At 42.9% G+C, this 23,465-nt stretch overlaps 1 protein-coding gene across 3 annotated transcripts in view; it reads right to left on the bottom strand.

Moving 5' to 3' along the window:
• Positions 1-23,465, bottom strand: part of DVL1 (dishevelled segment polarity protein 1) — a 104,644-nt gene that overhangs the window by 54,010 nt on the left and 27,169 nt on the right. For all 3 annotated transcript variants that reach the window (XM_037378839.1, XM_037378840.1, XM_037378841.1), the window contains exon 2: positions 13,114-13,183. In XM_037378839.1, coding sequence (XP_037234736.1) covers positions 13,114-13,183 — 70 coding nt within the window. The remainder of the gene's footprint in view (positions 1-13,113; positions 13,184-23,465) is intronic.

The following is a 23,465-nucleotide window of genomic DNA, read 5'->3' as shown; positions in this document are numbered from 1 at the left end:
CTTTCCATATTTCAGGATATTTGTTCTTTAGTATTTCCCTGCTCTGGAGGAAGAAGTCTTGGCGATGCAGAACCCATTATGAAGGCAAACCCACCAAACTGATCATCTCGGGAGCGCTGCTGAGCAGAAGCAAAATTCACTGCAGCAAAGCAAGTCCTTTGTGAATGTTGCCCCTGGGCTGTGATTTCCTGAAGGATAAAGCACTGGGTCCCCACTTCTTCTTGGCCTTCAGTGGGATCAGAGTCACAAACAGCCTCAGACTATGCCATTACCATTATAAAGGGAAGAGAGCTGCAGAAATTACCCACGCTCATCTTTCAGCTGCATTCAGGAAATAGACTGCTTTAAACCTCAACCAGTTCACTACCAGACATAGTGAACTGGAGATACATGCCAATTTGAGAAAAAATAGTAGCAATATCTCCTGTTTCCAAGCAGCTTGTTAATACTAGATGAAGGTCTTTCAGATTTCAAGTAGTAACTCATAAGCACAACAGCCGTGATGATGCAGTGGCCAGTGCAGAACTTCTCATGTTCACCTTCCCTATTAAGATCTGCTACTCGCAGCCTGGCTGAGGCGTTTCCACCCAAAGTACATTTATTGTAATTCAGACACATCCTCTGGGGTGAAATCTTGCCCCTGAGGAATAATAATAAACAAATAAACAAACGAACCCAATAGCCTAACAGTTTAAATATGTTGCCTCATGTGATCTTACTCTTATGAGAAGCAGGACCTGGGAGCTCCTGCAAGAGGACCTGATTTCAGGGATTTAAGTGAAAGAACTTGAAGCAATTATGTTCTTCAGACACAGATTGTCCAGACCTCTGTCTGGTTACAAATGGAGCGCCCGCCCTTCATCAAAGCTTTTATTCTTGACTTACAGATCTCTATGCTCATGAGCACTAAAAACCACAAATGGATGGCTGCAGACCAAATTAACAAAAACACCCCAAAAGAGCATTATAAAAACATTGGTTGTGCTAGAAAAGAAAAACTGGAGGAGAAGATGGCACATGCAGCGAGATGAAGGCCGCGCTGTCTAGCTGATTTTCCAAAGGATTGGACAGGTATGGAATACCGGGGTCAGGGGGAGCTGTAGTGAGTTAGCAGCCCCACTTCTTTCCAGACACCTCACATAACACCTTGATTTGATGAAGGTTTGGCTGTGACTGCCTAAGAGGAAGAATTCTAGGGGGGTGTACGCTTGTTGACAGAATTCACATGTCAGTGCCCTGGCTCCATGTGTGGGCATACAGAATCGCTGCTCCCTGCTTTGCCATGCCAGCTAGGAGTTCCTCATTTCTTCCAATGACGAGGAACACTCTGTAAATCATTAAGCATTTTATCAGCTTTAAGATAAATTGTGTCCTTTCCATTGACAAGCTACGGTAGGAATAGAACGCTCCAATCTTATATCACTTTGAATGGAGAAGACAATGCTCTACTGGACTGCTGCATTATAGACTTCTCACTGTGCTTCTGGGAGAAAAGCAGCGTTAACCCCAGCCTCCTGGCCAGAAGCCAGCCCTGATAATTATATTTCACCCATCAGGCTTTCGCTGCAGTTTTCACTGGCAGTTAGCATTTTAATCCACTTCTTTATTTGCACTGTGTTGGTACTGTGTGCTGCTCGAGAGCGTGCCTGCGGGCTGTAAAGTCCCACCCCAAAGGACTGCATTTCCATGTGAAACGGGGATGTCTTCCGTGTGGCGCACATGGAGGAAGTTAATAAAGAAGTGTGGAACTAATTGCAACTGTTGATTCAGTTCATTCCATCCTACTGAACGCTGTTTGTTTTTTCAGCTGAGATCCTACCGTCACACTCGCTACTAAATCTTTTCCAGGAAGTGGAGAAAGCGTATCATCCCTGGCAGGTTAGCTAAGGATCTCATGTTCTTCAGATATCCCCAGCGATTCCCACACAGCCACTTCCAATCCATAACTGTACATGCAACGGCGTGCTGTGCAAGTTGGCTACTCTACGCTGGGCTACCAAAACACGCAGCCTACTCCTGCTGACAAAAAGCACCTCTTTCCTTCCGTGCTAGAGAAGGCTACCCAGGCACTGCTAGGCATCTGCTAAAAAACCGTTATCTTGGAACTCACTTGCAAAAATGAAGTGTTCAGTTCTCCGTCTGCGTCAACACTGCCCACTTCAGCAACACTCCCCATCTCAAGTCCTAGTACCTGCACAAAAGCCAACTACACACCAGCTCCTTCTGCATGTTGTAAGCAAATCCAAGTGATGGAAGAGCAATTAGCAGGAAGATGGCTGAGCTCTCAAATGCAAGCAAATGAGGGTAGGTCTCTTCTCCCAGATAATGAGCAACAGGACAAGAGGAAACAGCCTCAAGTTGTGCCTGGGGGGGCAGGGGTTAGATGGGATAAGAGGAAAAATGTCTTTGCTGAAAGGGTGATGAAGCCTTGGCACAGGCTGCCCAGGGAGGTGGTGGAGTCACCATCCCTGGAGGTGTCTAAAAACCACATGGATGCGGCGCTCAGGGACATGGTTTAGAGGTGGGCTTGGCAGTACTGGGGTTAATGGTTGGACTTTGTGATCTCCAAGATCTTTTCCCACCTAAATGATTCTGTGAGTGGCTCAAAACACCAGCACCCCAGCCAGAGCCAAACAGTGACACCAGGCCAGTGAATGCTTCCAGTGCCAGGAGAGCTCATTTTCTTCCCATTATTGCTACCAGTCTTCAGTGAGTCATTGGATCAATTGCTTCACCTCTCTATAGCTCAATTTCCCTTTTTCTCCTCTCCATCACATTTGCTTCTGCTTTTCACTTAATTACAGCAAGGACTGCCCTTCATAGCACTCAGCAGACATCTCCAGCTCAGGCATTACACCAGCTCAAGGAACTGGTCTGTGCAACATCCATGGCTGAAGACACCAGAGAACAAGAACCTGTCTGGGAAGGGGAAAGAGCAAACATGGGTACACTCTGCTCTCATATTCTCACCTGGCAAAATATTTATTCGTCTACCAGCATGAAAACGACAATATTTAAATTCTCAGCGTTACTGAGAGCAGCAGCAGCTCTTGGTATTTCACTCAGCTCAGGGAGAGGTGAGGGATTGATAACAGGAACTAAAGAAATACCCCAAAAGAGCCATTTGTATTTCTGACAGCAACTTCAGAACAGCCACATTCATCTACAAGTTGAAAGTAATTATTTCCTATAAAGCCACAGACATCTCAAATCCCAAGCCAAAGCTTCAGAGACGTGGCCCATTATCCACACGATGGCTGCTCCCTGAGGACCAATTGCACAAAAGGACTTATAGATGAGGCCCTTTATTCCACCAGGAATTCTGTCAAAGGCAACAGGACTCCACATTGCTAGAAAGCCTGCAAAAGCCTAACAGGAACGTGATGTTTATTTTAGCAAGGAGAATTGTCTGTGCTGGGTAGATTAGGCCTTCCCTTTTTTTCCTGCTGAAAACTACAGTACATTTGTTTGGGGTTTGCTCCAACCACGGACCATAACTACTCAGAGAATACAGGATCAAGCTTATATAGCCTGGAAATCAGAAGCTGTTACAGGCTGAAAGGAACAATTTTAAGAAATCTGTGGCTGCCAGGTAAAGGGTGACCTTTAGTGCTCAGAGACAGAAAGATACAGACTGGGTTTCAAAATAAAATTGCCAACTTGTATCTGTGATTTTATCATCTTCCGCTTTCTGTCATTGAAAGAACATATTGTATCTTCATGAAATATACGATCTCAGATTACTCCCAGATTCTGTTAAGCATCTCAGGTGTTTGTTTATGGCACAGTATAGCAGGCTAGCTGTGAAGCACATTCAGTTTCACGCAATGACGTTTCACAGCAAGTACTCCAAACACAGGATTACCTGCCTCGTGGAGAACATGTGCACTCAGAATGGGAAGGAAATAAAGGATCTGCAATCCTAGAATCCTATTTCCCTGTCTCGCCCTTCCAGATTTTTTCAGCAGGTTGGTCACTTTTTCTGTGAGTTTACACATTCCTCACCCCAGCTAAAAACAGGTACTTTTTTTAGTGAAAAAAAAACCTAAAACCCCCTTTTTTTAGTTTTTTTTAGAGTGAAGTGGAGACCTAGCGTCCCCACGCTTCTGCAAATGCTAGCGAGCACTCCAGCCCCACGACTAAGGAGGTAAGGCTTCCTTACAGGCTCCTTTCCCCACCTGGTGCTGATTACAGTTAGAAACAGGACAGCATCTTTCGATTCAAATGTGAAATAAATCTAAGAATCCTTGAACGTATCAGACTAGAACCACCCAACGTTACTTTAGCAAAGAGAAGACCGTAAGATTGTAGAGCTCTGAAGCTTCCTCATTCAGCACATTCTTTCATTATTTTTTTTCTTCAAGTCCCCCATCCTTCACGTTAACACGTTTGCTTCTTCCCCACCTCTTTCTCATAAAGGTCTAGCACTCCAACCCCTCAGAGGAATTTAATTTTCTTATACTAGGACTCGGGTCCTTCCCTAATAACTCATCCCGGTACATTAAAGGTTAGGAATCTTTTCGGTGCTCCCACCTCCCTTCTTTATAAGCTCTAAACATTACGGAAGAAGATACTATATTGTGCTAATACCCTTTTCGCTTTGGGTCAGATTTCAGACACAATATTGTGGTAATACCCTCTTCCCTTTGGGTCAGATTTCATGCACAGCTCTCTTATTTTCTCCTGTGCAATAATTCCATCTATCAACAGATGAATGAGTGTATATATATAATCTGTGGAGAAAAGAAACAGGTCCTGAAATCAGTTCATTTGATACAGAAAAAAATCAACCAAGCATCTGCATCTGCGGATTTTCATTCCCTGCTTCAGTTCTGTGCCAAAAGGCACCAATGCACTTTGCTGAAGATCATTTAACAATTCCGAAAGCTCCTGTGTTGCCTTGTGTGGTAGAAGACTAAATGGTTCTACCCAACAATGTTAATTGCAATTGCAAATGCAGCGTCTAAAAAGCTTACATACAAACAGGACAAGTATTATCTGTTGGCACCCAGATAATAGAGAAGAAAAAAGAAAAAAAAAAAAAAGGGAAAGCTCACACAAGGCTATGACATCACTGCCAGCCAATAGGAAATATTCCCAGCAATAGGCATATTCCCAGCAGCCAGTCAGGGAATTGTTCCCAGATGTTGCAAAGCCTTCCTAAAAAACACAGATAACAGCCAGCCGACGTTGTGCAAACTGCTGGCAGAGGCCACTCCGCTGGCTCCGATCTGGCAGCAGCCACAAGCCTATTCTTTCCACGTTCCCAGCTTCCACCAGGAGGCTGTTCCTGGACTGTGCAAAAAGAATAGAAAAACATTTTAAGCTTTTGCAAAAAGCCTGAAGGTAATGTATTCTCTCCCGTACAAGCTATTTTTCCAAATTGCCCTGTAAGGACCTGAACCTGAAAAAACAAAAATGCATTAATAATTTCACTCAGGTAAGCAGTCCCAAAGAACTGAAAACAAATTACCCTCTGAGAAAAATTGCAGCCTATATTTTATGTGCGTGTGTTAGCAGAACAGGCACGTATATCAGCCATTTCCTGCAGAAGATGTGTTTGTGTAAATGCATTTACAGTAAGAACTACTAGATGAAGAACTCTGCCATACAATTAATGCTAGGTTGCATATTGTTGAAAAACCCAAAGGTCAACCACTGAAAAGGAATCAAGTAAGTAGTAGCCCTCTGTCCCAAATTACTTAGTTGTTAAAAAAAACCCAACGAAAACCAACAAATCCCCCCCACCAAAAAAACCCCAAACAAAACCCATCCCAAAATCAAAAGGACAAGATCTAAGATGCAGAGGAGAAAAACAAGCAGGACACAGGAGGGGTGGGGAGAAGCTTTATCTATAGCTAATTAGCAGCAGTAATTCTAATTCTAATGCTAATTCAAAACTAATCTAGCTGCACACTGAGTTCCCAGGGCAGCAAAAGTAAGCAACAACTAAAGACTTGCAGATCCTCCCTGAAAATTTTCCCCTATGGAAACCACTCCTGCATATGACACCAAGATCAAAGTTCCTACCTACAACAAATAGAAGGATTCAAATGTTATTAAAAAAGATGAAAATCTCAAATTTCTCAATGTCAGTCATCTTGTAAACTTCAAAGTAGCCACTGTATCAGTCAAGAGGGGAGTTGTGGGGGAAGAGACAGCTAAGCTGCATCGCGTGCACTTAATGTTCCAATTTTAAATCTGTCATCTCATTAGGAAATACACACATATACATTGCTGTAATTTATAGTGAGGATGACAATTACCACAGATGGTTTTGTGAAAGAATCCCAAGCCGTCTGCTACCAGCTGATGCACAGTTTATAAGGCAGGAGACAAAGTTCAGGCCCATCACCTTAAAAACCAGATAAGGACACAGCCCTGCCCCAAACACATTTTTTTGAAAAGGTAAAGACCAACTTTGCTAGCCCTGAAAGATATGTATGCAATTATCTGTTAAATTCCAGTGAATAGGATATTAAAGGGTTGGAAACTGTGAACAATTAACTTACAGTAAGATTTACATAAAACTCCTCCAGTAATTAGCAGCAAATAGAGGCAGATAAGCACTGCAATTTTATGGGTGTTAGTGTGGAAAAAGTAATTTGCAATTCCTAATGCAGGTCAGACACCGATGTTTCAGCTGATTGTTCAGCAGAGCGAACAGAAACCCCTGTCAACATCATCTGCAAAAGGTGCACCATATGATCGCGGAGAAAAGAGCTATAAACTGAATCCAAAGCAGTGGGATATGCATATAAATTTGGAAACAAGCTGATGGGTGAGAAGGGAGGAAAGAGTCTTTATGTCTTTTGAGGTAACGTATCTATCCATACCGCCTGCAACAATCTGTGCTCACTGTCTCTGCCTCAGCAGAAATAGATGGGTTTATAGTGCATTATGTCAGCAGAGCCTGTGAAGAGCCTGCGATGGTACAGCACTCACAAAAGGCTCTGCAGAACTAATTATCTGAAACAATTTAAGCCACACATCTAAATTTTGCTTTGAGATCTTTGCAATAGCACCATTCCAACTATTAGAGACTTCACTACTGACACAGAGTGAACTGATACTTGGGTGTTAAGTTCCTGGGTTGGCATTAAGAAGAAAAACTATTTCACTGTTTATCATCAAACTGATGTTATTTCACCTAAGAAAGAAAGGCAAATTGAACTGGTTCTTCTAAAGAAAAGATGTTAGAAATGAAGGAGAGATTGTGTTCCAACTTGGAAAACCAAATTTGTCTTTAAAGGTAGACGAGAAACTGCCTTAGTCTGTCATTAAAGAGGATGATGCAAGTATCAGAAAAGCTACAGAACAAGCAGTGAATCCATTTGCAAGATAGCTGACATTGCAACGGACCTCTGGAGACACTCTAGTCCAACCACCCTGCTCAAAGGCAGCTAAAGCAAGTTGCTAAGGGCCTTGTTCAGTCAGGTTTTAGTTATCTCCAAGCATGAAGACTGCACATCTCTAGGCAGGCTGTGGTTTACCACCCTCCGAGTAAAAAAGGGGGTTTTATGTTTGAATGGAATTTCCTTTATTTCAATTTGTACCTATTGCCCCTTGTCATGTCACAAGCACTGTTGAGAAGAGTCTGACTCAGTCTTCTTTACTCTACCCATCAGGGACTGATACACATTGATAAGATTTCCCCAAGCCTTCTCTTCTTGAGGTTAAACAGCTCTCTCAGCTTCCCCTTGTATGCCAGATGCTTTTGTCCCTTAACCATCTGCAAGGTCCTTTGCTAGACTTGCTCCAGGGTGTCCAAGTCTCCCTTATTGTGGTGGGTTGACCTTGGCTGGACACCAGGTGCCCACCAAGTCGCTCCATCACTCCCCTCCTCAGCAGAACAGTGGGGTAGAAAATAAGATGGAAAAAAACCCCTTGTGGGTCAAGATACAGGGAGTTTAATGAAGCAATAGCAAAAGTCACATGCGCAGAAGCGAAGGAAAACAGAAGATGCTCTTCTCTACTTCCCATTAGTGGTGATGTTCAGCCCCTTCCCGGGAAGCAGGGCTTCAGCGTGCATAGCACTTGCTCTGTGAGACAAACGCCATAAATAACGAATGCCCCCCCTTCCTCCTCCTTTCTCTTAGCTTTTCTATCTGAGCAGGCGTCATATGGCGTGGGATATCCCGCTGGTCACTTTAGGTCAGCTGTCCTGGCTGTGTCCCCTCCCAAGACCTTGCCCCCCCCACCCCCAGCCTACTGCAGGGGGGAGGTTGGAGGGGCAGCCTGGGTGCTGTGCAAGCACACGCCGGCGCCTTGTCACCCCCTTCCTGCTGCCAGCACAGGCACAGCACTTTGAGGGTGCTGTGGGGCTCAGCCAGACCCAATACCTTGTTCTGAGGTGCACTAGAGCTGGATGCTGCCCTTCAGATGTGTCCTCAGCAGGGGCAGGATTAGCGCTGTCCCACTGCTGGTGATGCCCTTCCTGACGCAGCCTCAGGCGCTGCCCATCTTCTCTGCTGCAAAGGCCCTTTACTGGCTCACAGTCAACCTGCTGTCCACCAGGACCACCAGTTAGGTTCAAGAAAATAAAATGTTAACATTTTTTTAAAAGGCTACCTTCAACTTAAACCTGGTCATAATCTCATTTTACAAAACTAGCAAAAAGAAGATTTGAAGATGAAGCAATCAGACTATGACATATCTGCTGCCAGTTGCAGAAGACTTTCTACATGACCTTAAAGGGGAAAAAGAAACAAATGTAAAAAACTTCTGTGTCTCAGTTCCCACCCATAATGTGGAAAAAGCAAATAGTAAGAAATTACAAGATTGAGGTCTCTGATCAGCAGCTGTGTCTCCCACCGTGCACATGTGCAGTGCACAGCAAAAGAAGAAAGGAAGGAGCAGAGACATTGATCATGGTTGCAGCCTCCAAGCAAAACTGCAACGTGAAAAATAGAAATGGGTGGGAAGATTTGAAACAAGGTACAAATCCTTGGAGCAAGGATTCTGCATTCTTCTACATTTGGAAAGCAGCCAGCCACCTATACTGGAACAGGAATCACAATAAATTGAATTCATTCTTAAAGTGCATTTCAGAAATCATAACGTTTCTCTGAAATTAAAACACTTAAGTCACAGAATTAAAACATAACATTTAATTCATGTGCCTGTGTACATATATATATTCTTGTTCTGACCTTACTGTTCTTTACATTCTTCTATTTTTCAGCTGGAAAACAGAAAAGCCATATATTTCCATATTTCATATTATTTTAGAAGCTGGGAAAAGAGTTCAGCTCTCAAGTCGAGATCAAATGCCCTCGGGTTTTTAGTTGGGGGAGGGAAGGAGGAAGAGGTTACAGATTAGGGATGTAAAGAGGAATTAAATAATCCACATGCTTATTCATGTGGAATAGTTTGGGGTTGGGGGTTTGCTTTTATTTAAACTCCAAGAACACTGGCCCTTGTTGGAACAACCTGAGTCAGGCTGCACTGAAGAGCCTGAATAGCGTATGCAAGTCCAGAATGAATCATCGGTGCTTTAAATCACCAATGCAAAAGATACATTCTTTAACAAGGCTGCACAGATAAAAAACACTTCCCTGCTCCTGAATGCACTGGGAAGAAGAAACCCAAGTCAGGGATGCAGAAGGCAATCCAAGTATCAGCCTGTTTGAATTAATTTATATCAGTTCAGCAGCATGGGAGAAAGGGGAAGAAACAGGGAGGGAATGACACCAAGGAGCAAATACAGTGCAAGTGCTACATACTGAGGAGGAAAGGGGTTCTCAGGATTAATTTGCTCTCCTGATAAGAGCTACTATTCATTTCTACCCCTTTGCTTTTAAAACAGATGCTGCTCTCACGCTATGGCAACATAAATGACATCTTCATAGCCTTTTTTTTTATCTGAGGCTTTCAGGATGCGCTCTTCAGCTTGTTATTTACACATGAAATCCCTTTTTGTACAATCTATTCCCATACTGTCAGAACACCATGCTATAGCCCACAGTAATCCTTGGACTGAAGACAAAAACCAGCACCGCCAACATTCATAGTACAAGCGTATCCTGAAAGTAGCAGATTCAGCAGCATTGAGCCCTTCAGCCATCTCCAGCCCCTCAAAGAAAAACGACCCTCATACCACACCGGTGGTCGTCAGCACGCATGTTCAGCCATGACTTGGAGAAGTTAACACCATCAGATGTTCAATTTCCACACAAAAATGGCCATAAGCCAACAACCTCATTAAGGAAGAACCTTGCGCTGTCTCCCACGGTACTAGGTGAACCATGAGTTCTCAAAGACCACAGCTGTTTCTTTAAACATTCATTTTACTCTCTAATGCCAGTGATTTTATTCTAGACAACGAGTACTGCTTTTACCAACCAATTTACTCCTCCACGGAGCACAACACATGGGGATCCTTCCTTCTTTGTGAAGGCAAGTAGGCAGATCCCTGTTGCGTTCATTTCTTTCCCTTGAGTGCAGTGGCTCACGTTGGCATCAGCATCACTTTGCTTTGAAACACTCACCAATTTTCAGTTTTCAAATTTTCAAACCAAGGCGTTTAGTTGCCTAACACCCACTGCTGGGTGGAAATACATGGTGCAGTTTTACAAACAGCTTTGAAAGTCACACTGGTCATTAGACAGCTATTGTTGCCGAGTCAAAAGGTTGTGGCAGCAAAGACCAAAAGTAGGGTATGGAGGTCCTACAAAAAAACCCAAAAAAACCCAAAAAACCAAACAACAACAACAACAACAACAACAACAACAACAAAAAGAGTAGCTTTTCCTTCTGCATTTTTCGGTGACAAAATTGCTAACTGTCAAGAAAGTACAGACTGAAGGGAGAACATTCTCCTAATTTTTAAGACCTCAATTCAATACAAAATCTGGTAAGTGCTTCTGTACGCATTTGGGTGTGTAGGAGGACTAAGGTTAAGTTCGTGCATTAAGAAAGCCATGTGTTTTCCTTGCCTAATACTAAGAACCTGTTGGGACTACACAGTTGCCAGAGTCTTGAGTGCCTTAAAATTGAAAGCAATCAACAGAGCAGAAAGAAGTGATAATAGTGTATGATACAGCTGAGCTCAATTCATCTGCCAGCCCCTGCCCTCACATAAGCAGTGTTTTCAGCTGCTTAGAACCCAGCAGGGGCTGTATTGGATGAACGCCAAGGCATCATTACTTTAGAATCAAACTGATATTTAAAAGATACATCACACTTTCCTTACACGACAATAGAACGCACTACTGTGGGCAATAGCATGCAATCAATATACCGTATTTGATTTTCTACTGAAAGCACCCATAATCCTGTCTGCAAGAAGCCAGGCTTAGAAACTATAAGCTACCCAGCATGATTATATGCAAGGCCCAGACAGGTTTCTTCATCCTGTATAACTTCAGTGACTGGGATACTGAAATATTTTAGGGGTACCGACTGTAAACGTATAAGCAAAATCTTCAACTCCTAAAATCATCATAGGACTGGAAAAATAGATGGAGACAAGGAAGTTCATTCCAGCTGAGAATCCTAAGTAGCCCCAGTTGTCCTAACCGTGCAGTTGGAGAAAACTCCTGTAAACCTAAACTACTCTGACTTCCCTGCTTATCTTTATCCTACCAGAAATAAGAAGACTGCAAACATATATCCAAATGTACATCCAATGCTGAAAGGTTGTCCAATATCTCTAGTTACCTCAGCAAAGTTCTATTTGTGGCACTACGGTTTCTAACCCTACTTGCATCACTTGTTGAAGCCAAGCCCTTAACAAAAAAACACTTCATACTTGAGACAAACTTGAGTTTTGAGGAAAACGAAAAATTCTCCTTGTCCTTTGTTGTGTTCCTGATACACAAGATTGTATGGTCAGCTTGAAAGAGGATATTAAAATCACAGACTATGTCCCAAATGCTTTTTTGGTGTTAAAATCTAAAATACTAGTGCCCTCTTTTCTGCTTAAAGTTGCAGCACTTTAACCAATCTTGACAGGTAAACCTCCTATCCTCAGACGGAGAAATACGTTCACCAAACGGCCAAACACCAACTTCACCTGCATGTTTATCTGTGCCCCAAACATAATCGGAAGGTGGGAATTCCTGTATTTCACACAGTAACCCTGGGGAGCCACAGACTTTTATTGCACCTCCATTAAGTAGACCACAATGTGGCTAAGGAACTGTGCATGTGGAGAAGCGAGCACCTATTACAGGTGACAAATTCATGGCATACTGGAGAAATGAACACGTTAAAAACAGGCAAGAGAAAGAATAAGGGAGATGCGATCTGCTGAGCAGCACTCTAACTGGGATGAACAGCTGGATCACTGACTTCCTCCATAACTGGACAAATTACAACCCAAATTGCTCTGCTCTGCTTATTTCTCCAAGGCTATAAATTTTTCTGTCTTCTTACTGAATGTTGAGCTCAGAGATTTAAACCTCATTTAAACCTTCCAGACACTAACACAATACTGATACAGTGAAATTCAAATAACATAACCAAAATCCCCTCCAATATCACGTTTAGCTGTTTTTCAATAAGTTGTTTTGGCTATTTAAGTATTAAAACTCAATGATTCGGCAGAAGCCTGATTATTAAATGTGTAACGCAGACAAACGTGTGCTTCTACTCGCCTACCAACAGCAAGCTGGCTCTTACGTTTAACCTTAAATTGTGGGACAATTTCTTTTAAACAAGGATTAGAGCTTGGCTCTTACTGGTTTCCACAAAAGGTAAGCAAAAAAAAAAAAAAAAAAAAAAAGAAAAAAAGAAATGCTTTTAGAAAAAAGGTAAGAAGAAAAAAAAAAAAGAAATACTTTTAGAAGTCTAGGCTTATTTTGTGAGGTTTTACAGCATTATTTCAGAGCCCTCTGAGATTCAGTAATGCTTAGGAAAGGAAGAGACACAAGAGTGGGAAAGAAGAGGACACAACATGTTACTAATATTAAAGGTTTCATGTTAAAACCACTTTTTCAGCGCTGCACACACATTTGTGAACCTCACTCTCATTTTTAAAATAGATGTAATTGCTTCCACGCAATTTGAGATTCAAGACACTTCTAAAAATCAGGATCCGTGTATTGACCACCCTGCTACTGCACCCACCGTATCAAACAACACAGCGTACAGACACATTAGCCAACATACCCAGGACACCACTCTTCCGTTGAAGCAAGGTAGCTTTGCATTGTCGTCCGAGATCTCCTCCTTTACCACCCTGGAAAGAAAAAAAAACACAATAGGAAGAAAATCAAGAGTTTGAAATTACATCAGATCAGAAGGGACAATGGGTTTCTTAAATGCTCCAGGAAAAATACAAATTTTCACTAAAACATTGGTATCGGCAGGTCTTCAATCTTTAAAGAATACATGACTCTCAGAACAAAAGAAGCAAGCAAAAATAAAGGGGAGAACAGTACCTTTCCAGACAACCATTCCAAATTGGTAGGCACAAAAGTAATTACAAGCATTTTTCCCACTTCGGAGTCTTCCATCTCACCACAATCTTTAAAGATCTGATGGTGATTAAAATCCCACTGTGCTGTGCAGTCTTGTGACCCCAGGTGACAAGTTAAGGCCACTCTGGCAGCAAAGAAAGGGCTAATCCCCCAATTTCCTAGAGTGGATTCGGAGCCCAACTCACCACCTTCGCTGCAAGGCACGGAAGGACTTGTGGTCAGGCTTTGTACCGAACACCATACTGAACTCACCTCCCATACATCGGACGGGCATCACAAGCTCCTTCGTTAACTCAAGCTCTCTTCCCACTCTCGCCAGCCAGACCCCCCTCCCCCTGCCTTGCTCCCTGTACATCCCTCCTTTTGCTCCAAGATGGTTTCAAAACGGTGAAGCGTAGCCCAGGGGAAGAGCTGATGTGGTCAAACACGGAGGTGCAGCTGTGCCTTGGAGTTCCCTCACCTACCCCGCTCCCTTCTAAACAGATGTAATGCCCATATAGCATTCAGCTCGGAGCTGTTCCAAAGGCTTAATCCAGAACCCAAACTCTTACAACAAAGGAGAATAAAACCAGCCATTTGTTTTACCAGCGTAAGGTTCTTCACAAGGTTTTCAGTTCTGAAGACACTCGCTGTGCTTCAGTGTCTCAGAACCAGCATTTATTTCAACAGTTTGGCCGGAGCTGAATATAAACAACACAACTACTGAGAAAACAGAAATGTTTCCATTTCATCAGACTTAATTCCAAGCTTCCAATTCAGCAGCAACTAAAGTTACTTCAAATGCTTCTGTTCTTCTAACTACCACAGTAACCAACATGGCCCCCATTTAACAACCTTATAGTCATTAAACTAGCCAGGCACAACCACATACATATATATTTATAGCCACAAAAAGATATTCTGAATTCTTCCCACAATCCAGTGCTCACTCACCCTCCTGGAAAGTAAAGTAATGATGTTTTAAGTCAGCAAGGTTTTTATCAGGTCTGCTGGAGGCAGTCAGGCTCCAGCTACCCTGTAACCCCTGGACCACGTAGCTGGCAGAGCTGGACCCGCTGGAGGCGGCCTCTCTCCATCCCATCCAGGATCTGGAAACAGCGGTGCTGTTGGCTACACTGGAGTCACTTTGGATTCATCCAGATGAAAAGAGCAGGTTCAACACCAGCTAGTGGTTCAGTACTACAGGGGGTACCCTCTTTGCAACAAGCCCCCAGTGAGCCAGCTTCTAACTCTACAAACCAGTGGCAAATGTCATCCTTCAGCAGGATGATTTACACCGTGGGGTTTAGGAGTGCTGTTTTAGGCTGGAGGGCTCCAACCTGAAGCAGCAAAGATTAAGAAAACCCTGCATTTGCATCACCTTCCTTAACAAACCTCCGTCATTTATGCAAGGCCATGATCTCTCAGACGGTGGTTTTTTGTTTTTGGAGAAGAATTAGACATTGCTGGTGGCTTCTGAAGAGACTGTCAAATGAGAAATTTTAAAAGAATCACCATTTCAGAACCCAGTCTGAGCAGTGCTTCAGTTTTAACATGTGCTTTATTACTTAATTTAAAACCAGAATCATTGAACTCTGCTAATTCTGAAATCCTGATTGGTAAAACAGGATTTAAAAAAAAAAATTTAAAAAAAAAATGGATTTGGTAAAACAGCTGGGCTGCTTTCACTGTTAATATTAAAAAGTTTCAATGTAATATGGCAGAGTTCCGAATCAGTGCTATAATGGATTCTCTCTTGATGATGACCCACAAGACAGGACAGAAAGGGTCCATGTTATCTACTACAACACTAGGTCTGGTTATCTCTAGGAAGGAGATACGGATGAAATGCAGGGCAGTTAGCTCCCCATTTGGCTTCGTAAGAACAACATCACTTCAGACATTACGCAGGACTCTCTTCTCATCCTCTCACTCCCCCAATAGGACACAAATCACTTCTGCCTAGAAAGCAGACCTTAAGGCACAAGCTTCCTTTCAAGCCTTTTTTTTGATTTTTTTTTTTTTTTTTTTGAATCTGCAAATTGGAGCAAACTCTAAACGCAGCATCTGGCAGAAGCAAGGCAGCCCCAGGCAGGGCAGCACAGAAAATCCCACACTATACCACACACCCTGTACAGCAATTATTGAAACCTGAAGCCCTGTGCAAACATCTCTTCAAATGCTACTGCTGCCTTCCTTGTAGCAAGATTCTTGTGGATTCTTCTAATCCTACAAGTAAGTGCTCAAATAGGGCTAAAATACAAGCACTCAAATGCAGGATGTGTCAAATTCCCATTTCAGGCAGCCTCATGTACAGAAATACTCCAAGACAACACAGCAAGCTTACAGGACATTTCAATCCACTTTAATCTCCTATTTCAAGAGAGAAGTAGTCCTGGTCTTGCCAGAATTTACCTTAATTCACTTAATCCATAGTGCTCTATTTATCAGACTTACAGGAACAGCATCAACGCCCATGGCTTCCTGTAAATGCAGAGCTCTCCCATTTCTACCTAGATCCAAATAAACTATGGCTTTATGACAGCCAAGACCAACAGAGTACTTCTGCTAAGTCCTGGGAGTCACTTGTCCAAGAAAGGGTTTGCTTCACGATCCTAAAGAGCCTGAGATACTCACAAAGGTGGCTGCCCAGGTCAGGGACCATCGGCTGGGTTTTCCCTTGGGTTTTGGTTTTTCTTAATGTACAGCTTGAAGGAACCGAGCTAACTAATAGAAAGTCACTCAACTGCAAAATCGCCAGGTTTGTTCTTAAGTGTAAAGCTTTACTACTACATATTGATGTGAATATTCAAGACATTCTTTTTGTTACCTAAGGGCTCCAACCAAAACTGGGAACCTTTTGACCAAGGCACTGTACAAACAAACAGGAAAGCTCTAAGTTTGTCTAACTATGGGCAGCGAGGAGCATGGTGCCGTGTTTATACCAAATCAGACAGTAGATCCATAGCAGAAATAGATTTCTGGCCTCAATGTCCCTACGCAGAACAGGGACGATTTGTTTTTGACAACCCCTAAGCTTTAAAAAAGCCAACCTGAAGTCTAGTCAAACTCAATGAAAATTTGTGGTTCCACAACCACATTTTCCTTTATTTATGTTTTTGTCTTCCTTGTTGCTGTGTAAAAAACAACCACAATAGCCACAAAGCAACTGACTATGCATGAAACAGTGTCATATTATGAGGGGGGAAAAAACAGTTAGGAAGGAGAAAGCAAATGGATAAAGAGTTTCTTTCCATCCTACTTTTGGAAAACTAGAAATAAATGACACCAGCACTAATACCGGCATTTGCACACTTTAAACCATTTTTTAAAGAAGGAATTAACATCCATTTCTTTCTCCACATTTATTTGCATTGTTAATGGCTAGCTGTACAATATTGAGCAGCCTTCACCCCTTTCCTATTATTGGAAAGAAAAACGTTTTAAAATATTCATTTAACTCCTAATGCATCTGTCCTCCCTTCACATTTTGGCAACAGGAAACAGATCACATGATTTCATTATCGTTTTCAGTCATTTATACCTAGACTCTACAGAGACAATTAAAAGTAAACACCATTGAAATCAACAGATACCCAGTGCCTCAGAAACCTTTCACAATTCACTGAAGCTCTCAGACCTGTAATTCTGGAGCTGCAAACTCTGTGCGCAGACAGAGGATTTCAACATCTGCTTGGATCTCCAGCCCCAGTGGATTGACTCAAATTCAAACATTATCATATGTGTTTCATAGAGTCCTGGAGAGAACACTCACTCAGCAAAGATCCAATGGTAGAATCAGGAAATAAAGATGCTGTATTAATTTTATCTTGACAGCTGCATGTTTTAAATGACAGTATCTTCCCATCCAACAAGGAAATGCCGCTTACTGCGCCCCAGAAATATATGCAGAAGTTCTGCACCAAGCTCTAAGATTTAGGCAAAGGTCAAGCACTAAAACCACAGAGATTGTGGGTTTCTCTCCAGAAAAGACTGGGGGGTGGGGGGGGTGGGTTTGTCTTTCTAAAACTGACATATGTGGTGGCAGTCAGGATACCCCTGCAATACCGCACAGACTGGTTCAGTTGTCCTCGTGATGGAAAACGAGCACGCTGAAGTCACCCCTTACAAAACAACGTGCTATCACAGCATTAGCCTTCTGTTGCAGCTAAAGGGAACAACTTCCAGATCTGTTGCAACTTGAACTACTAAATATAGCCTTGAGCTATGAGGCAGGAGAATGACAAGACTGTAATTCCCAGCTTGCTTTGGGTAGCAATCAACAGTGCCAAGAACATCAAAGACAGCAGCAGCCACTAATTTCAAATATCACTGTTTTACAAATCATTATTTGTAGTAAAGAGGCAGCTCCTTTCAATTCCCAGGAAAGATAAGCAATGGAGAGAAGGCAAGAAAGGAAGATGAATGGTTGCAGCCATATGCTTTTGTCTGAGGACAACTTTGTATTCCAGAAGACATCTTTTGCTCTACAAGAACTTAGAACCCGTGCCGTTATCTGCTTTTGGAACACACACGGTCCATTAGGAACTAATATACACAGCAGCTTAAACCCAGGGTGTTAAGGCCCTAAGTAATGGGTTCACAACCTAGACACAGCCCAAGCCAGCACGGCAAAGAAGAAGAGGTGATGTATTTGATCTGCCAGAGACAACCTGCTGAGGTGAATACTGGTACTGGATGCGGTTCGTCGTGGAGATATGACACCAGTGCTCTCAAACACAATCATTTTTGTTTTGTCGTTGATACTAACTGACTTGCCGTTTGATAATAAAACCAAAGATCATCATACCAAGGAACACATCCCCTGCTCTCACAGAGTTAAAGCTTCCCTTCGGAAGAGGGGCTGTTTGTTTCCCAGGTCACATCCTGCCTCCTGGCAGCACTGTGCCTCTGGAATTGCTGGCAAGGTTGGAACGCACGCAGTCTCTACCCCAGGATGCACAAATCTCCTGTTCAGCCTAGGTTATGAGCCACTTCAGGTCAGAGAGAAGAGAGCAAATAAACATCTATCCACAAAGCTGTTTACAAAGCTACCACTCCATGCACAGCAAACAGTAACAGAACAAACCGATCATCTCCAGACAACTTGGGGTGCAAGACCTACCAGCAGCAGGTCTACCCAGTACTGCCCTGCTGTGTTCCAGCTGTACACAATTCTCCTTTGCAAAGGGGAGGGAGGGCAGGCTCTGCCAGCACACCGACAATTCAGCTAGATCATTTTTCTTAAACATCTAGAGTCTTGTAACGTTTTCCTCGTCACCATACTCCAGGAAAATCTTGATGCACAAGATACTAGATCCTTTAGTCCACCCTTCAAATGCATCTACCAGGTAAAAGGAAGGTAAAAGAAAACCACTGGGGAACAACTCACCCAAGATCACACAGTATGTCAGCGACAGATCATGAAAAAGCCCCCACGCTCTTGAACACCCCCAAGCACCTGCTCTACATTGTCAGCAAGCTCCCCACTATCAAATCTCACATCAATACAGTCTTCACTTAGAAAGAGAATGTGCATAAAAGGGTGTAGATGTGCGGGGAAGGGGAGGGGGCAATAGTTCTCAGAAGCTCACATCCTCTGGCTTATTTGACTTAGAGGAGATTTAAGAACTAATTACTAAATGAAACAATCGCTGCTGGTAACAGCCCCTCCTTCCTCTCACTTCCTGGAATTGTGTCCGGATCCTCTGACTTTGCTACCACCCTACTCTGCACAAATAGGTATTTGTGCATTTACCGAAACGAGTCATGCTCACCCTCTCACACCTCACCTGCTTCTAGGATAGGTTTACACTCCTGGTTACCCTCCCAGCATCCTCACTTCTTGAGTTTCCTCCAAAGAGGATTTTAGTCTGAAATCCAAGGATTGCTTAGGCTTACCCTTGCTCTCATCCCTCTGCCAAGCTGTCTGCTGCCTCAAAATACATGCTGACTCCATATTAAGAATACCAAGTGAACCCCGCAAACCTCTAATGACTCTCTGATTCATAAGCATTTAGGCAATTGGAAATTAAACACTGGGTTTGATAGTATTGCATACACTTGCATTTTGATTGCATCATGCATGCCCGTGAGAGACCTAATCTCCAGAATTAGCTAGATTTTTTTCTTTCTACTCAGAAAAATGAGGTTAACAAGGAAATTCTCCTTTGCTTGCTTCGCCAGTTGCAAGCCCAATCTGGTTGTTACGGCAGTGTGGCCCCTACAAATTTCTTTCTAAGTTAATGTGTACCATGCCACAAAGTGCGCATCCTAATAAACTTTAGCACCAGATCAATTCTACCTTGTCACTGTGATTATAATCAAGTCTTTTCTTAATTCTTTCTTATTGTCCTTTATTGATGGGAGAAGGGGAAGAGAAGCTTCATTCATTACTTTTTATAAGTTGCTTGGAGATCCTTAGAGAGAAAGCGAAGTAATTAAGCCATTTGTTCTAAACACATCTCCAATGACCCCCATCACCACAAAGGCACGTAAGAGATTATTCAGATGTTAGTTTTGATTCATACTCATGTAAGTTGGAAGAGAAATCCAAGGGTCATCCAGTCCAACCTCCTGCTCCCAGCGGGTTTAGGTTGCTCAGGGCCATGCCCAGTCAAGTGCTGAGTATCTCCAAAGATGGAGCTTCCACAACCTCTTTAGGCAACTTGAATCTACTTATGCATCAGCAGTTTTCCAAAGCGCTGTTTAAATTTGTAGACCCGTATGTAATCATAATTGCGACTACTCAATTGGAATCCAAGGCTGCAGCTCTATAAATAGCCTTTCTGAAGCTATTAACATTTCAGTTTGAATCTCCAATGCAGAATTAAATCTTCAGGCTTTTTGTAGCTGAGGTCACAACACCGAGAGCCTTTAGCCACCCTTCCAACTCAGAGAAAAGAATGAAAACAAAGCCACCCACTGAATTTACAGGTGAGGCTTGGCTAGGATATACTGTTTATTCTGGAAATAAAGGGGAGAGGAGGAGAGAATCTTTTTGCTGAGCAGATAAACACTGTAATGCAGTGCAGCATAGAAGGGCTCTGCTCAACACAAAAGATCCGCAGCCTTCTGTGATGCATGAAAGCCTCAGATCTCGTCTGCACCCCACTGAGCTAGCGCGCAGGAGCCGCCGTTGCAGCGTTCTGAGGCAGACCTGCAGTGCTTCTCAACAGAAGGCTCATGCCAATCACTCCTCAAAATACCACAGAGCCCGAGCGCAACCAGCATTCTCCTTTTTAGGTTGTTATTCATAAACACCACTGACAATGCTTCGCCCTTCCATGTAGGCGCTTGCGTATGCCAGCTCCCACATAAACCTGTCAAAAATGAACATCAACACGCTACCCACAATTATGATATAAATGACACACCCAAGTGTGGAACAAAAGCCTCTTCGAAACAGTCTCCAAACAAAGATACCTAACTTTGACGCACGTGAGAGCTCTCCGAACAAACCAGCCGAGCAGTGGCTCCGCGTGACCAGCTACACCAGTTCAATATCCCTCCTGCATAAAAGCCATTTACTAAAGTCACCTTGGGGTTGACCTTCTGTCCTTCCACCACGCTCACTAGCTCCTTCTTACAGGTTCTATAGAAATTGTAGCTAGAAACTATGTGCAATGGGTATCAGGGAAGTCACCTCTTCCTGCACAGGTAACAAATGCATTAAGAAACTCTCTTTTTCTTCATTTATGTAATTAGCTGCTACTGTGTCTCGTGTTGTTCTTAACACTTTTAGAAATCTAAACATGCGGTCTTAGCGATTCTGCCTGCAATTAACAGTCAATGGATTCATGTATTTACACACCAGTTATCCTCTGCCACATCTGATCTTCATCATCACCACACTAAACACTTTTGCCCACATCACTGCCTCTTCCCTGTTTTCTCCACCCCACCTTTATTCCTGCAGGCACATCCAGCTGTTTGTCATGCCAGCCTTCTAGAACAGTACGGATAATTCCTCATCTTTCAGGAGAACTGCAGGATACCGGAAAAGTTTTGGCACTTGGGTCCTGTACCAAACTTAAACACATGAATGAAGTAGGCACTGCTGCATTCTCTAAGAGAGAATCGTCCTGCCTCTGCCCTGCATCTCAAACATAAAGCTTCACTTTCTATAGCAGAGTTGGAACTCAGGACAACTAAATTTCTTTAGGCTCCACTCTGCCACCAACCCGCTGCATGACCTTGAGGAGGTCACTTGGACTATTACACTCCCTCTTACTACAAGAAAATTATGGGACCTTCGTGTTTAAAAGTTAAGGTACTCATTTGAGCAGCAAAAAAACCTACTTGATTAGAGAAATCCAGAGTTCTGCTTAAGCAAGATCCCTGCACATGAATTAAAAAAGAATAACGGGAGTATGGGAGGGAGGGAGGAAAGCAGAGATTACTTGCATTACAGCTGCCTCCAACTCAAACAGGGGAATTTTGAGCTACAGCCATCCAGTTTAGCCATCTGCATCACACTCAAAGCACTTTCCAAGGCCTAACAGTCGTTACAAAGTGCCAACGGTCTGACACAGTGACTCATACTAAAAGGTTCTGCGTGTTTTGAACCAACTGGTACTTGGGCTCCCAGCCCAGATCTGTCTCATCCTTCCATTTCAGTCAAGTGCAGCACAACAGGGACTTGTGCTAGGCTACAGACCCCTGCCAGAACTCCTGCCCATTTTCTCAAAAGGGTCTCCAAATATAGCGGACTTTGTAGCCTCTACGAGGAAAGGCTTCCAACTAAGTATTTTAAAATATTTATGACTGTTACAGAGCAATGGCATATAGGGAATACAATTTGCTTCTCTTTAATTAACAATATTTCAGTGGTTGTGCAGATTGTGCACGAGGTATGAAAATCCCTCTAAAATACAAGCATTTATGGCATTATACGTTGGTATCTACAGAAATTAGGCTATTTTTATATTAGCACAGATAGCCCCAATTGTCCATAGTGTTATCCTCCACTCCATGACCAGCTAACTTAGCAGAAAAAAAAGCTTACTCTTAATTATGTGCACAGAGAAGTCAAGCAAACGGTTCACTTCTGGAGTCCTAAGGCCGTACCGTTTGTTTTCATCAATACCATCTACTCCCTCGGAAAGGGTCTGGAACAGAACTGGCCAAACTGCCCACAACAAGCAAAGCGTTTTAGCCTCACTAACAGTCTTCTATCTTTTCTATTATTTCCCTTTTTCCTCTACTCTCCATGTTATTTAGTAAATTATTTATGTGACTATATTACAATCTCACAGTTGTTAATGAATCTATTCTTGCAACTGTCCCAAAGGAGAGACACATATCATCTCCTCTGCCGTAAAGACAAGGAAGCCACAATAGGGAGGGACAGGTCAGCATAATTATGACCTGAACCCAGATTTCCAAGTCCCAGTCCAATGTCTTTAGTTATAACACAATAAATATTAACAAGCCACCATAAAATGAAATAGTTCTTGAAAACCTAGGAAAAATACTGTAAAAGAGAGGCTACTGCCAGCAGCAAGTTGGTTGTGGAATGCCCATTTGAAACAGCTGGCTCTGATTTTGCTTTCCCCAGGGTGCAATTATCTTCAAAACTCCAGCACAGGACACTCTCAAAATAGCACTTAGAGATGACATTCGCACAAAGTCGAGGCAGAGATGCAGCCTGTTGAAAATCTAAGCCTCTGCAGGCTGAAGTCAGGTCATGACCTTGCACACTGAGAGCTACATACCGATTCATTGAGATGTTGCGGTTTCTAATACACACTCCAAGTGCCTTTCTCCAAGCCAGTTCTGAAGCTGAGAACTGAAAGGCAAGGTTCACGATGCTTTTAGCTGATCCCGAACAGCTCGCAGCCCCATTGATAAACAGCAAGAGAGGCCGCATGATTTGTAAGTTTATTAGCCACTCCACCTACTGTATGCTACCAATAAGATCCGTATTTTTGTGCAAAGAGAACACTGATTTTGATAACACAGCCTCCCTCAGTACAAACAGACTCTCACAGTATGTCCTTTCAGCTATGCTTCCAGTCCTTTTGAAGTTACTTGGGAAGCATGAAGAGCTCCATGAACGCC

Source organism: Falco rusticolus, chromosome 3 (genome assembly GCF_015220075.1).
Source record: "Falco rusticolus isolate bFalRus1 chromosome 3, bFalRus1.pri, whole genome shotgun sequence".
In the NCBI taxonomy this organism is placed as follows: Eukaryota; Metazoa; Chordata; class Aves; order Falconiformes; family Falconidae; genus Falco; species Falco rusticolus.
The sequence above is the reverse complement of the archived record's forward strand: the minus strand, read 5'-3'. Positions and strand labels throughout refer to the sequence as shown.